Source organism: Eptesicus fuscus, chromosome 10 (assembly GCF_027574615.1).
Source record: "Eptesicus fuscus isolate TK198812 chromosome 10, DD_ASM_mEF_20220401, whole genome shotgun sequence".
NCBI classification, from domain to species: domain Eukaryota; kingdom Metazoa; phylum Chordata; class Mammalia; order Chiroptera; family Vespertilionidae; genus Eptesicus; species Eptesicus fuscus.
Genome location: NC_072482.1, coordinates 9673777 through 9685826, shown reverse-complemented (window position 1 = coordinate 9685826; position 12050 = coordinate 9673777). Strand labels below are relative to the sequence as shown.

The window sequence follows — 12050 nt, the reverse complement described above, 5'->3', positions numbered from 1 at the left end:
AGGCCTACTCTTGCACAAGTTTTCATGCATCGGGCCTCTAGTATAATAATAAAAAGTCAACTCATCATGTGGATATAACAATTATAAATATATATGCATCTAAAATAGGCAGCACATAAATATATTAAGTAGATACTAACAGATCTGAAGGGAGAAAGAATTAAAAAATCCTATATAATAAAAGGGTAATATGCAAATTGATCCTAATGGCAGAACAACCGCTGGACCAGTCACTAGGAGATGCACTGACCACCTCTTGGTCCCTTCCCCCGGCCGTCAGGCACCCATCACCCGATGGCAAATGGGGAAGCAGGGGTAGGTGGCAGTGGAGGGCAGGGCTGGCTGCGGGCAGCTGGGGAAGATGGCCCTGACTGCAGGCCAGGCCTAAGGACTGTACCCGTGCATGAATTTCATGCGCCGGGCCTCTAGTATAATAATAATAGTGGAATTCAGCACTGTCCTTTCAACATTGGATAATTCACCCACACAGAAAATCAATAAGGAAACATTGGGTGTTAACTGTACCTTAGAAAAATGCACTTAACCTATAAATACAGAACATTCTACCTGTCATCAGCAGCATATACATTCTTCTCCAGCAGAATTGGAACATTCTCTAAGATAAATCATCTGTTAGATCACAAAACAAACCTTAGCAAATCTAACACAATTAAAGTCATGCCAAGTATTGTTTATGACCACAATGGAATGAACTAAAAATCAATAATAGGAGGAAGACTGGAAAATCCACAAATGTGTTGAAATAAAACAATATACTCTTAAACAACCAATAGGTCAAGAAAGTCGAAAGGGATATAAAAAATACTTTGAAAGAAAAATGGGAACACACCATACTAAAACTTATGAAAGGCAACAAAAGCAGTTCTAAGATGGAAGTTTATAGCTATAAGTGCCTACATTAAGAAAAACAAAGCTAACAAGTAACCTAAATATATACCTCATGAACTAGAAAAACAAGGACTAAGCTCAAAGTTGGCAGAAGAAAGAAAATAACAAAGACAGAATAGAAATAAACAAAATAGTGAATAGAAAAACTATAAAAAATCAATGAAACTAAGAGCTCGATTTTTTAAAAGTTTAGCAAAATTGACAAACCTTCAGCTATACCACATAGAAAGAAGACCCAAATAAATGAAATCAGAACTGAAAGAGGAGACAATATAATTGACATGGCAGGAATACAAAGGATTATAAGAGACTAACATGAACATTATATGCCAAAAATAGTTGGATAATCTAGAATAAATGGATAAATTCCTAGAAAGATGCAACCTCCCAAGACTAAATCATTAATAAAAATTTGAACAGAACAATAGCAAGTAAGGAGATTAAATCAGCAATCAAAAACCTCCCAACAAAGAAAAGCCTAAAACCAGATGGTTTTAACTGATAAACTCTACCAAACATTTCTAAAGTAATGCTAATTACTCTCAAACTCTTTTAAAAAAATTGAAGATGAGGGAATATTCCCAAACTCATTTTATGAGGCCAGTGTTACACTTTTAAGAAGCCAGACACTACAAAAAGAAAAAGGAAAATAGAAAACTACAGACCAATTTCCCTGAATATAGATCCAAAAATTCTCAACAAAATGCTAGCAAACTGAATTCAATAGCACATTAAAAGACTCATACACCATGATCAAGTGGGATTCATTCCTGGAATGCAAGGATGGTTCAACATACACAAAGCAATAAATGTGATACACCACATTAATAGAACAGAAGATAAAAACCAATGGTCATTTAAATAGGTACAGAAAAATTTTAAAAAATCAAAATTTTTATAATAAAAATGCTCAACAAATTGGGTATAAAAGGAATATACCTCAATATAATAAAAGCCATGTATGACAGACCTATAGCTAACATTATACTAGATGGTGAAATGTTATAAATCTTTCCCACTGAGATCAGGAACAAGACCAGGGTACCCTCTCACCATTCCTATCTAACATGATACTTGAAGTCCTTGTCAGAGCAATTAGACAAGAAATAGAAATAAAAGGCATCCAATTGTTGTCTAAGAAGTAAAGTTGTCTCTGTTTGCAGATGATACAATCTTAGATGTGAAAAATGCCCAAGACTCCACCAAAAAACTCTTAGAACTAATCAACCAATTCAGGAAAGTTTCAAGATTCAAAATTAGCATACAAAAACCAGCTGTGTTTCTATACACTAACAATAAAGTATTTGAAGAAGAAATTTTTAAAAATCCAATTACAACAGCATCAAAAGCAATGAAGTACTTAGGAATAAATTTAAACAAGGCAGTGAAAGATCTGTACATTAAAAATTACAAAACATTGATGAAAGAAATTGAAGAAGACACAAATAAATGGAAAGCTATCCCATGTTTGTGGATTGGAAGGATATTGTTAAAATGTCCATACTACCCAAAGCTACCTATAGATTTAATGGCAGTTTTCACAGGAATAGAAAAAAATCCTAAAATTCATATGGAACCACAAAAGACCCCGAACAACTAAAGCAATCCTGAAAAAGAAGAACCAAGCTAGAGACATCACCCTTCCTGATTTCAAACTATATTACACACTTAGAGTAATCAAAATTATTCGGTACTGGTACAGAACACAGACACATAGACTAATGGAGCAGAATCAGGCGCTCCATACATATATAGTCAACTAATTTTTGACAAGTTAGCCAAGAATACTACAAGGTGAAAGGATGGATAGTCTCTTTGATAAATGGTGCTGGGAAAAACTGGATATTCACATGCAAAAGAATGAAATTGGACTCCTGTCTTACACCACTCACTAAAATTAACTCAAAATCAATTAAAGACAAAAGACCCCAAACTAAAATTTCTAAAAGAAAACATAGGGACATGGCATTAGTTTGTTTTTTAAATTATGTATTGATTTGGGGAGTACAGCTTAGTGGTTAGACAATCATATGCTTTACATAGTGTTCACCAGGATGTTTCCAGTTCCCAACTGACACCATACATAGTTATCACAATATTATTAACCTTATTTCCTATGCTTTACTTACTTCCCCGAGACTATTTTGTAACTTCCAATTTGTGCTTCTTAGTCCTTTCACCTTCTTCACCTAGTGCCCCAACATTTTCTCCCCTCTGGCAACCACCAGTTCTCTATTTCTATGAATCTGTTTCCATTTTGTTTGTTCCTTTATGTTGTTCTTTATATTTCACACATAAGTGAAATCATATGGTATTTGTCTTTTTCTGACTTATTTAACTGAGCATAATACCCTCTAGGTCCATCCCATGCTGTTGCAAATGGTAAGATTTCATTCTTCTTTGTGGCCAAGTAATATTCCATTGTATATATGTGACGCAACTTTTTTATCCCCTTGTGTACTGATGGGCACTTGGGTTGCTTCTGTAGCCATTGTAAATAATGCTGCAATGACCATAGGGATATATATATATATACATATACATATGTGTATATATATTTATGTGTATATGTATGTGACATATGTGTGTATATGCGTGTATATATGACATATACATGTGTGTATATGTGTGTGTGTATATGACATATGTGTGTATATGTGTGTGTATATATATGTATATCCATCCATCCTCAGGCAAGGGAAACAAATAAATGAGATTACATCAAACTAAAAAGTTTTTGCACAGCAAAGGAAACCATCACAAAATAAAAAAGAACCTACTAAATGGTAAAACATATTCCCCAATGACACATCTGATAAGGGGTTAATATCCAAAACTTATAAAGAACTCATACTACTCAACACTGAAAAAACAAACAATCCAATTTTTAAAATGGGTAAAGGATCTGAATAGACACTTCTCCAAAGAGGACATACAGATGGCCAATAGACATATAAAAAGATGTTCAATGTCACTAATCATCAGACAAATGCAAATTAAAACCACAATGAGATCTCACCTCACACCTGTTAGAGTGGCTGTCATCAATAAACCAACAAACAACAAGTGTTGGTGAGCTACTTAATACAAATGCAATTAGCCTATTTTGATGTTAACAGTGTGTCATTTCTTCTTGTAGTGTCCTGACCGGTGGCAAAAAGGGAACCCTAAAGCACTGTTGGTGGGAATGCAGATTAGTGCGGCCACTATGGAAAACAGTGTGGAGTTTTCTCAAAAGGTTAAAAAGGGACCTGCCTTATGACCCAGTGACTACACTTCTGGAGATTTATCCAAAGATACCCAAAACACTAATTCAACATTAGTCTTGACAATAATTTTTTTTTTAAATCTAAAACCCAAAGCTCAAGCACCAAAAGCAAAAATCAACAAGTAGGACTACATCCAACTACGTCTATAGCAAAAGAAACAATCAACAAAACGAAAAGGCAACTGTTTTCAACCTATCTATCAGATAAGTAATTAATATCTAAAATATATTTTAAAACTCATTAATATTATTAATATAACAAAAATTAAAAATAGCAAAAAATAAATAAAAATGGGCAAGAGAATAAAAATTTTTCCAAAGAAGAAATACAAATGGCCAAGGTACATGAAAAGGTGTTCAACAGCTTTAATCCTCAGGGAAATGCAATTCAAAACCACAATGAGATATCTCTTTAGGATGTTAGGATGGCGATTATCAAAAAGGCAAGGGACACAAGTGTTGACAGGATGTGAAGAGAAGGGAATTCTTGTGTACTGTTGGTGGGAGTATAAATTGGTGCAGCCACTATGAAAAACAGTATGGAGTTTTCTTAAAAAATGAAAAAGAAAACAACCATATCATCCAACAAACTCACTGTTGAATATATATCGAATGGAAATGAAATCACTATCTCAAAGAAATATTGGCACTCCCATGTTAATTGCAGCAATATTCACAATAGCCAAAGCCTGGAAAAACCTAAGTGTCCACTGAATGGATAAAGAAGATGTGTACCCAAAACACACACACACACACACACACACACACACACACACACACACACACACGGGAATACTATGCAGCCATGAAAAAGAAGGAATTCCTGCCCTTTGTGACAACATGGATGATCTTGAGAGCATGATGCTAAGTGAATTAAATCAGACAGAGAAAGACAAATATCGTATGTTCTTACATGTGGAATCTGAAAAACCTAACTCCTGGAAATAGAGACTAAAATGGTGGTTGCCAGGGACTACAGGTAGGAAAAAATGGGAGATGTTGGTCAAAGGATACAAACTTCTAGTTATAAGATGAGTAAGTTCTGGGGATCTAATGTTCGGCATGGTCATTATAGTTAGCAATGTTTTATCATATATATGTGAAAGTTGTTAAGGGAATATAGCTTAAATGTTATCACTCCAAAAGAAATGGTAATTATGTGGGGTGATGGTCAGGCTAACGAAAAGTATTGTGGCAATCATTTCACATCAAATCATCACATTGTACACCTTCAACTTGCATATGTTGTATGTCAATTATATCTTAGTAAGGCTGAAAAGAATAAGACATTATGTAAAAACCAAGGTCATTTTAATAAAGTTTGTAATAATGTATCAACATTGATTCATTAGTTGTGATAAATGACAAGAGGGGAACATTGGGGAAAGTGGGTGTGAGGTATATGTGAACTCTTTGTACTATCTTTGCAACTTTTCTGTAAATATAAAACCATCCTAAAATTTAAATATCCAACTTTTAACAAAGAAAATAGTTAAGATGCCTGGCCCCATTTTTGTTGCGGGTCTTTTCTGAGAGAAAAAGATCATTATGCTAATGTTCTTGGGTCAAAAATTAAATCTATCTAGATGCGCATATATACAAACATTTCTATAGATGTCTTCAGTAGTGGTGAATCCAGTGGCTGCTTTTATAATATGAGCTATTTAATACAAATGCAATTAGCCTATTTTGATGTTAACAGTGTGTCATTTCTTCTTGTAGTGTCCTGACCGGTTACAATGGCACCATCTTTGCATATGGGCAAACAGGCAGCGGTAAGACCTTCACCATCACGGGTGGGGCAGAGCGCTACAACGACAGAGGCATTATCCCAAGGACGCTGTCGTACATTTTTGAGGAATCGCAAAAGGTATAGAACTATAAGTTCATTTTGTATTTGATATATTCAGCAGAAATTTATTGTGCGCAAAATAGTTATTTTGACATTTATTATATTGTATCAAAATGAGAAAGTATTATTGTGCAATATTTCTGTCCTTTAGATTGAAGGGGAGTTTGGGAATTTGCTGACAAAGCGGAAATTGAGAAGGTGCCTCTCATTAAAGGGATGCTGTTCCAGCAAAGGCTCAGAGGGAGTTCCTCTGACACACACATAGGTTAAAAGAACAGACAACACATTTTACAACTAATGTTTTTTTATTCTTCATTAAGAAACTGAAGAATGCCCTTTTGCCAAAACAGACCTTTATTTTAGCTGCTAAAGCACTGAATAGGACAATGTGATTGTCCCCTTATCACACTTTAATAGAAGCCCACAGGAATTTACTGGAATAAAAGTCCTATTGCAATTAATCTACACTAATAAAAGAGTAATATGCAAATTGACCATACCTTCACGACACCCACCAGCCAATCAGGAGTGAGTATGCAAATTAACGCAACAAAGATGGCAGGTTATTTTGCATATGCAGGCGGGTGCAGAATGCGGGGCGACGATGCAGGTGTTCCGCACCGCCCCAGCCGCTCCGGGCCTCTGGGCAGCGTGGGAAGGCGGAAAGGCGGCTCTGGCCAGAGCGAAGGCAGTGCCAGCAGCCAGAGTAAGGAAGGCCCATTCTTGCACAAATCTTCATGCATTGGGCCTCTAGTATTTCTATAAAGACAAATTCCCTATCTATATTATAAGCATCATTTATTGTGTGGCTCCAAGTGCCACTTGCTTTATAAGTATTTAATACAACATATAATACAACTAACAATGTAGGAATCCTTATCCCCATTTTATATTTGGGAAAACTAAGTCTCAGATTAAATGTCTTTCTCTGGGTCCTTGTAAGTAGCTGGTCTGGAGGTCCATGCCAGGAGTGTGTGTGCTTTTTGTCTCCATGCACGCTGCCCAGGCTGGATCTGCAATGCTGGTTGTATCTAAACACATTCTCTACTGTGAGCCACTTCTCTGGGCTCCAGCTCTCTTCTGTGGGAGCAGGGAGTGAGTCCTACTAGAGGATCTCCACTGTCCCTAGCAGTTCCAGCAAGTGCTTGGTTGTCCTAATTCTGTATAACCAGTGTCCTAACTAGGTCAGTGTAACAGTCATCGCAACATTTCTCAACTGTATGCTGTTTGCATTTTAAGTTGCAACAATGAGAAGAAATCGCTGAGATCTGCATAATTCTAGTTTCCATCCATAAAGTAGCAATTACCCATTAGTTCAGCTCATCTCTCACTAGCTCACACATTCCAACTCTGCATGCCAGAATATTAGGAACAGAAAGAGTTGACTATAGTGTACATGTTGGATCCAAATCCCTTCTTTTCATTTACTCATTTATTTCTGACATTGGCTGCTTTGTTTTTTCCCAGATTTCACAAACTGGGAATATGATTTGTCATGGTGCTTATTGCTGTGGCCTGATGTGGAAACCTAGTGTCTAGGAGAAGTCATGGGAGTCGGTGCAGGCCAGCCTGCTTCTACTGGCAGTAGGTGGACCTGGGCAGTTTCTTAAAGGTCCAGGATGTGGGGCTTCTCTGAGAGCTGAGCTTACTGTGCTTAAAGACATTGCCCAGTCCTTGGCACATAGTATATGCTCAATACGTGATTGTTATTACTGCAGCTGTCAATATCCACATACAGCAGGTCCTCGGATAGCATCCTTTCCTTCAGCAGGTACATTATAATGCTGATAGATGCCATAGGAACTTAACTCTTGCTTATGTCAATTGGTTTAGTTATATGTTATTTCTCTTAAAGCCACAGAACCTAATGATGACATGGAGGACTTCTTGTGCTATATATGCATATAGACAAAATATCCCTGACCAATCCTATCTAATAATAGGCAAATATGCAAATTGACCATACCTCAGACACACCAACAAGCCACGCCCACAAGCCACACCCACCATCCAATCAGAGCGAGCATGCAAATTAACCCAAACCAAGATGGCTACAGCCACAGAGAGCAAGGTTTCCTAGGTAACAGAGGAAGCCCAGCTTTCCGTCTGCCCTTGCCAGGCCTAAGCCTCCACTCAAGCTACAAAGTTTCAATTATAGAAGGTAAACAAATTCAAACAAATGGCGGCAGAATGGAGCTTGAGAGAGCAGGCCAGGTTTGCCGCTGGCAACAGGGGAAGAAAAGCTTTCTGCACACCTGGGCCAGGCCCACCCGCTTAAGGCAACAAAGTTTCAATTATAACCCCAACACAAATGGCTGCCGGCCTCGGAGGGAGCCCCAGGCTTGGCTCCGCTCCAGGCTACAAAGTTTCAATTGTAGAAGGTAAATAAATTCCAAATACCAGGGCCTCCGCTTGGGTTGCCAGGGGGCGTGGCTGGCCTGCAAACCACCACAGTCCCCTCGCTCAGGCCGCCCCACACCCCAAGGGAACCCCCACCTGATCCGGAACGCCCTTCAGGGCAAACCAGCTGGCCCCCACCCCTGTACCAGGCCTCTATCCTATCTAATAAAAGAGTAATATGCAGATTGATCATCACTGCAACACACAATATAGCTGCCCCCATGTGGTCAAAGATCCTGCCCCCATGTGGACACAAGATGGCCACTACAAGATGGCCAGCAGGGGAGGGCAGTTGGGAGGCACCCGGCCTGCAAGGGAGGGCAGTTGAGAGGGACCAGGCCTGCAAGGGAGGGCAGTTGGAGGTGATCAACCCTGCAGGAGAGGGCAGTTAGGGGTGACCAGGCCGGCAGAAGAGGGAAGTTGGGGGCAAACAGGCTGACAGCAGAGTGGTTAGGGGGTGATCAGGTTGGCAGGCAGAAGCGGTTAGGGGCAATCAGGAAGGCAGGCAGGCAAGCAGTTGGGAGCCAGCAGTCCTGGATTGTGAGAGGGATGTCCGACTGCCTGTTTAGGGATCCGACTGCCCACCAGGATCGGGCCTAAACGGGCAGTTGGACATCCCTCAAGGGGTCCCATATTGGAGAGAGTACAGGCTGGGCTGAGGGACAACCCCCCTCCGTGCACAAATTTCGTGCACCGGGCCTCTAGTTTCAAATAATCCTTTGAAACGCAGAACAAATAAAGCCATTTCCCCTGATGAAGTTAAACAGAATAACAAATCGTTTCCTAATAGAAAATATATGTCTCTTTGTAAATTTTGTCTATGGCTATCAAAATACAAAAAATAACCTACCTAATAAAATGGTAATATGTAAATTACCATCACTCCGCTACACCCACGATTGGGCCAGAGGGAGGCGTAGGGGGCGGGACTCGGGGTGGCCGGGGTAGCCGATTGGGCCGGCAGGATGCTGAGCTCACGTCGCCAGTGGTGGTGCAAGCTCAGCGTCTGTGCCATGGCTGTGCTGAGGAACAGAAGGGGCTTCTGGGGCAGCGAGCTCACGTCCTGCCATGGACCATCAAAAGCGGGGGAGCTGGGTGCCTGTCTGCTCTGGCACCAGGCCTTTCAGAAGCCTCCGCCGAGCCGGAGGCCTGGTGCACCAGCGGACAGGCACCCAGCTCCACTGCGATCGAAAGTGAAAGCGTGTAGGGGACCCTACACGTGCATGATTCAATCATATATATATATACAGTTCTAAAAGTCTACCTGTCTCCCCAGTACCTGCGATGTGTCAGGTTCATTGTTTTACGTGTTTGTCATTGACATTACTCTAAATCCCATTTCATCCTGAGTGATCCTGAGTTTAGAGAGTGGCCATCGGACCAATTTACAGCCAGGACAACTCTCTGTAAATGGACAATTTCCACGATGGGGGAGCAGCACGTTCGTTGAAATCTAACTGAGCTGCGGCAAAGCAAGGCAGAGGCAGCTGGAGGGCATCGCAAAGAGTCCAGAAAGTGCAGCCGGGACATGCAGCCAGGTGTTCGGCTGTCCCCAGCCGTAGCCTTAGAGACCCCGTGAGCTCTCTAGGATCCTTGAATAAAACATTTGACGTATGCGGAGTATTTATTCCGAGATAAACTAAGAGCGAGTACATACCGGGCCCTAAAGTGCCTGTGAAAGCACATTCTCAAGGATTTTAAAAGAAGAAAATTGAGTCCATTATTTTAGAAATCACTGCTCATTCTTTTAGTGTACTGTGAGGCTCAGACTTGTTTGGGGCTGAAGAGAAGGCTGTCTGCAGGCAACATGTGTGTTACATTACAATCCGGAGCACTGAGCGCGGGGCCTAAGGAAAGGCAGATCCCACATCGCTCGGTGAATTCTACTCCAGTGAAAGCCCAGAAACTGCAGAAGCTGGAGGCCAACCACGTTATCCCTATCGCCCCAGGCCGTGGGCCTGCCATCTTCCTGACTTCCTCTCATTCCTTCTAATTTCTGGAAAGAGAGAGTTTCTCCAGTGTAAATGGACATACAAGTTAGCTGTTCTTTCTGCCTCTTCCCCTTTCTTTCTATATTAACATACTGAATTCTCCATTTGAAGGTTTTAGAAATAATCAAAATAATGACAACACCAACAATAATAGCAGTGACAGCTACAGTTTATTGTAGTGTATTACAGGCCACACATTTTGGTTGTATTTTAAATACAGAGCTCTATTTTTCTCACAACAGATCTGCAAGATAAGGGTTACTATCCCCATTTTCAACTGAGGATAAGGGTATAAATGACAGAGCCCATATTTAAACGTTGTCTTTTGTCTGATGCTATGAGTTCAGAGGAGTATGCTCAAATCTCAAACCACAATCTATGGAATATTTAAGATATCTTCAGATAAGTTTTAGAAACATGTTGCAATGGCCTATAATGTGCTCTGAGAATCTTCCAGAGAGAAACAGCACATTCAGGGTGGGGCAAAAGTGGGTTTGCAATTGTCTGTTGGAAAATAATACAATAATCTACACTAATAAAAGATAAACATGCAAATTAACCATCACTCCGCTATGCCCACAAGCCACGCCCACCAGCCAATCAGGAGCAAGTATGCAAATTAACCCAACCAAGATGGCAGCTGGCCACGGAGCTGGAGCAAGCAGGAGGCTTGGGTTGCCCTGGCAATGGAGGAAGCCAAGCTTCCTGCCCTGCCCTGGCCTCCGCTCAAGGCTACAAAGTTTCAATTATAGAAGATAAATAAATCCTAGATACCTGCTTCCAGTGGGCCTTGGCCTCCACTCAAGGAGGCACTGAAAAAAAAAAAAAAGAAAAAGAAGGGGCTGGGACCTTGGGTCGCCGGGGGGTGATCAGGCCAGGATGGGACGGCAGGGGCCATTGGGGGTAAGAAGACCAGCAGGAGGGCCAGTTGGGGGTGAGCAGGTCATCAGTGGGGGTTAGTTGGAGGTGATCAGGACAGTGGGGGTGCAGTTTGGAGTGAGCAGGCCAGCAGGAGGGCAGTTGGGGTGAGCAGGCCAGTGGGGAAGGAAAGTGGGGTGAGAAGGCCAGCAGCGGGGGCAGTTGGGGGTGAGCAGGCTGGCAGGGGGGCAGTTGGGGGCGAGCAGGCCGGCAGGCAGAGTGGTTAGGGGCAATCAGGCAGGCAGACAGGCAGGTGAGCAGTTAGGAACCAGCAGTCCTGGATTGTGAGAGGGATGTCTGACTGCTGGTTTAAGCTGATCCCTGTAAACCGGCAGTAGGACATCCTTCAAGGGATCCCAGATTGGAGAGGGTACAGGCCGGGCTGAGGAACACACTTTCCCTGCCCCCCCCATGCACAAATTTTGTGCACCGGGCCACTAGTTAATAAATAATAATGCAAGAATAAACTCTGTTTCACATACTCACAACTGTAAACCTACTTTTGCCCACCCTGTATGTGTGGGTGATGGATCAGTTTTTCCATGAGTATTTCATGGAATGTTTTAGGAAACATGCATTAGAATAAAGGCCACACAGAGTCTATCTAGTATTTATCGTCTCTGATGCCTGCACTAAGCCAAACTTCAACCCAAAGGATTATGTTGGAATGGTGCCTTCACTGCACTAGGATGCTAGTGAAACTCATGGATCA

General features: G+C 41.1%; 1 protein-coding gene across 1 annotated transcript in view; it reads left to right on the top strand.

The window, feature by feature from the left end:
• Positions 1-12050, top strand: part of KIF6 (kinesin family member 6) — a 389490-nt gene that overhangs the window by 80860 nt on the left and 296580 nt on the right. Inside the window, exon 4 of the mRNA XM_028161152.2 lies at positions 5900-6047. Within this exon, the coding sequence (XP_028016953.2) occupies positions 5900-6047 (148 nt within the window). The remainder of the gene's footprint in view (positions 1-5899; positions 6048-12050) is intronic.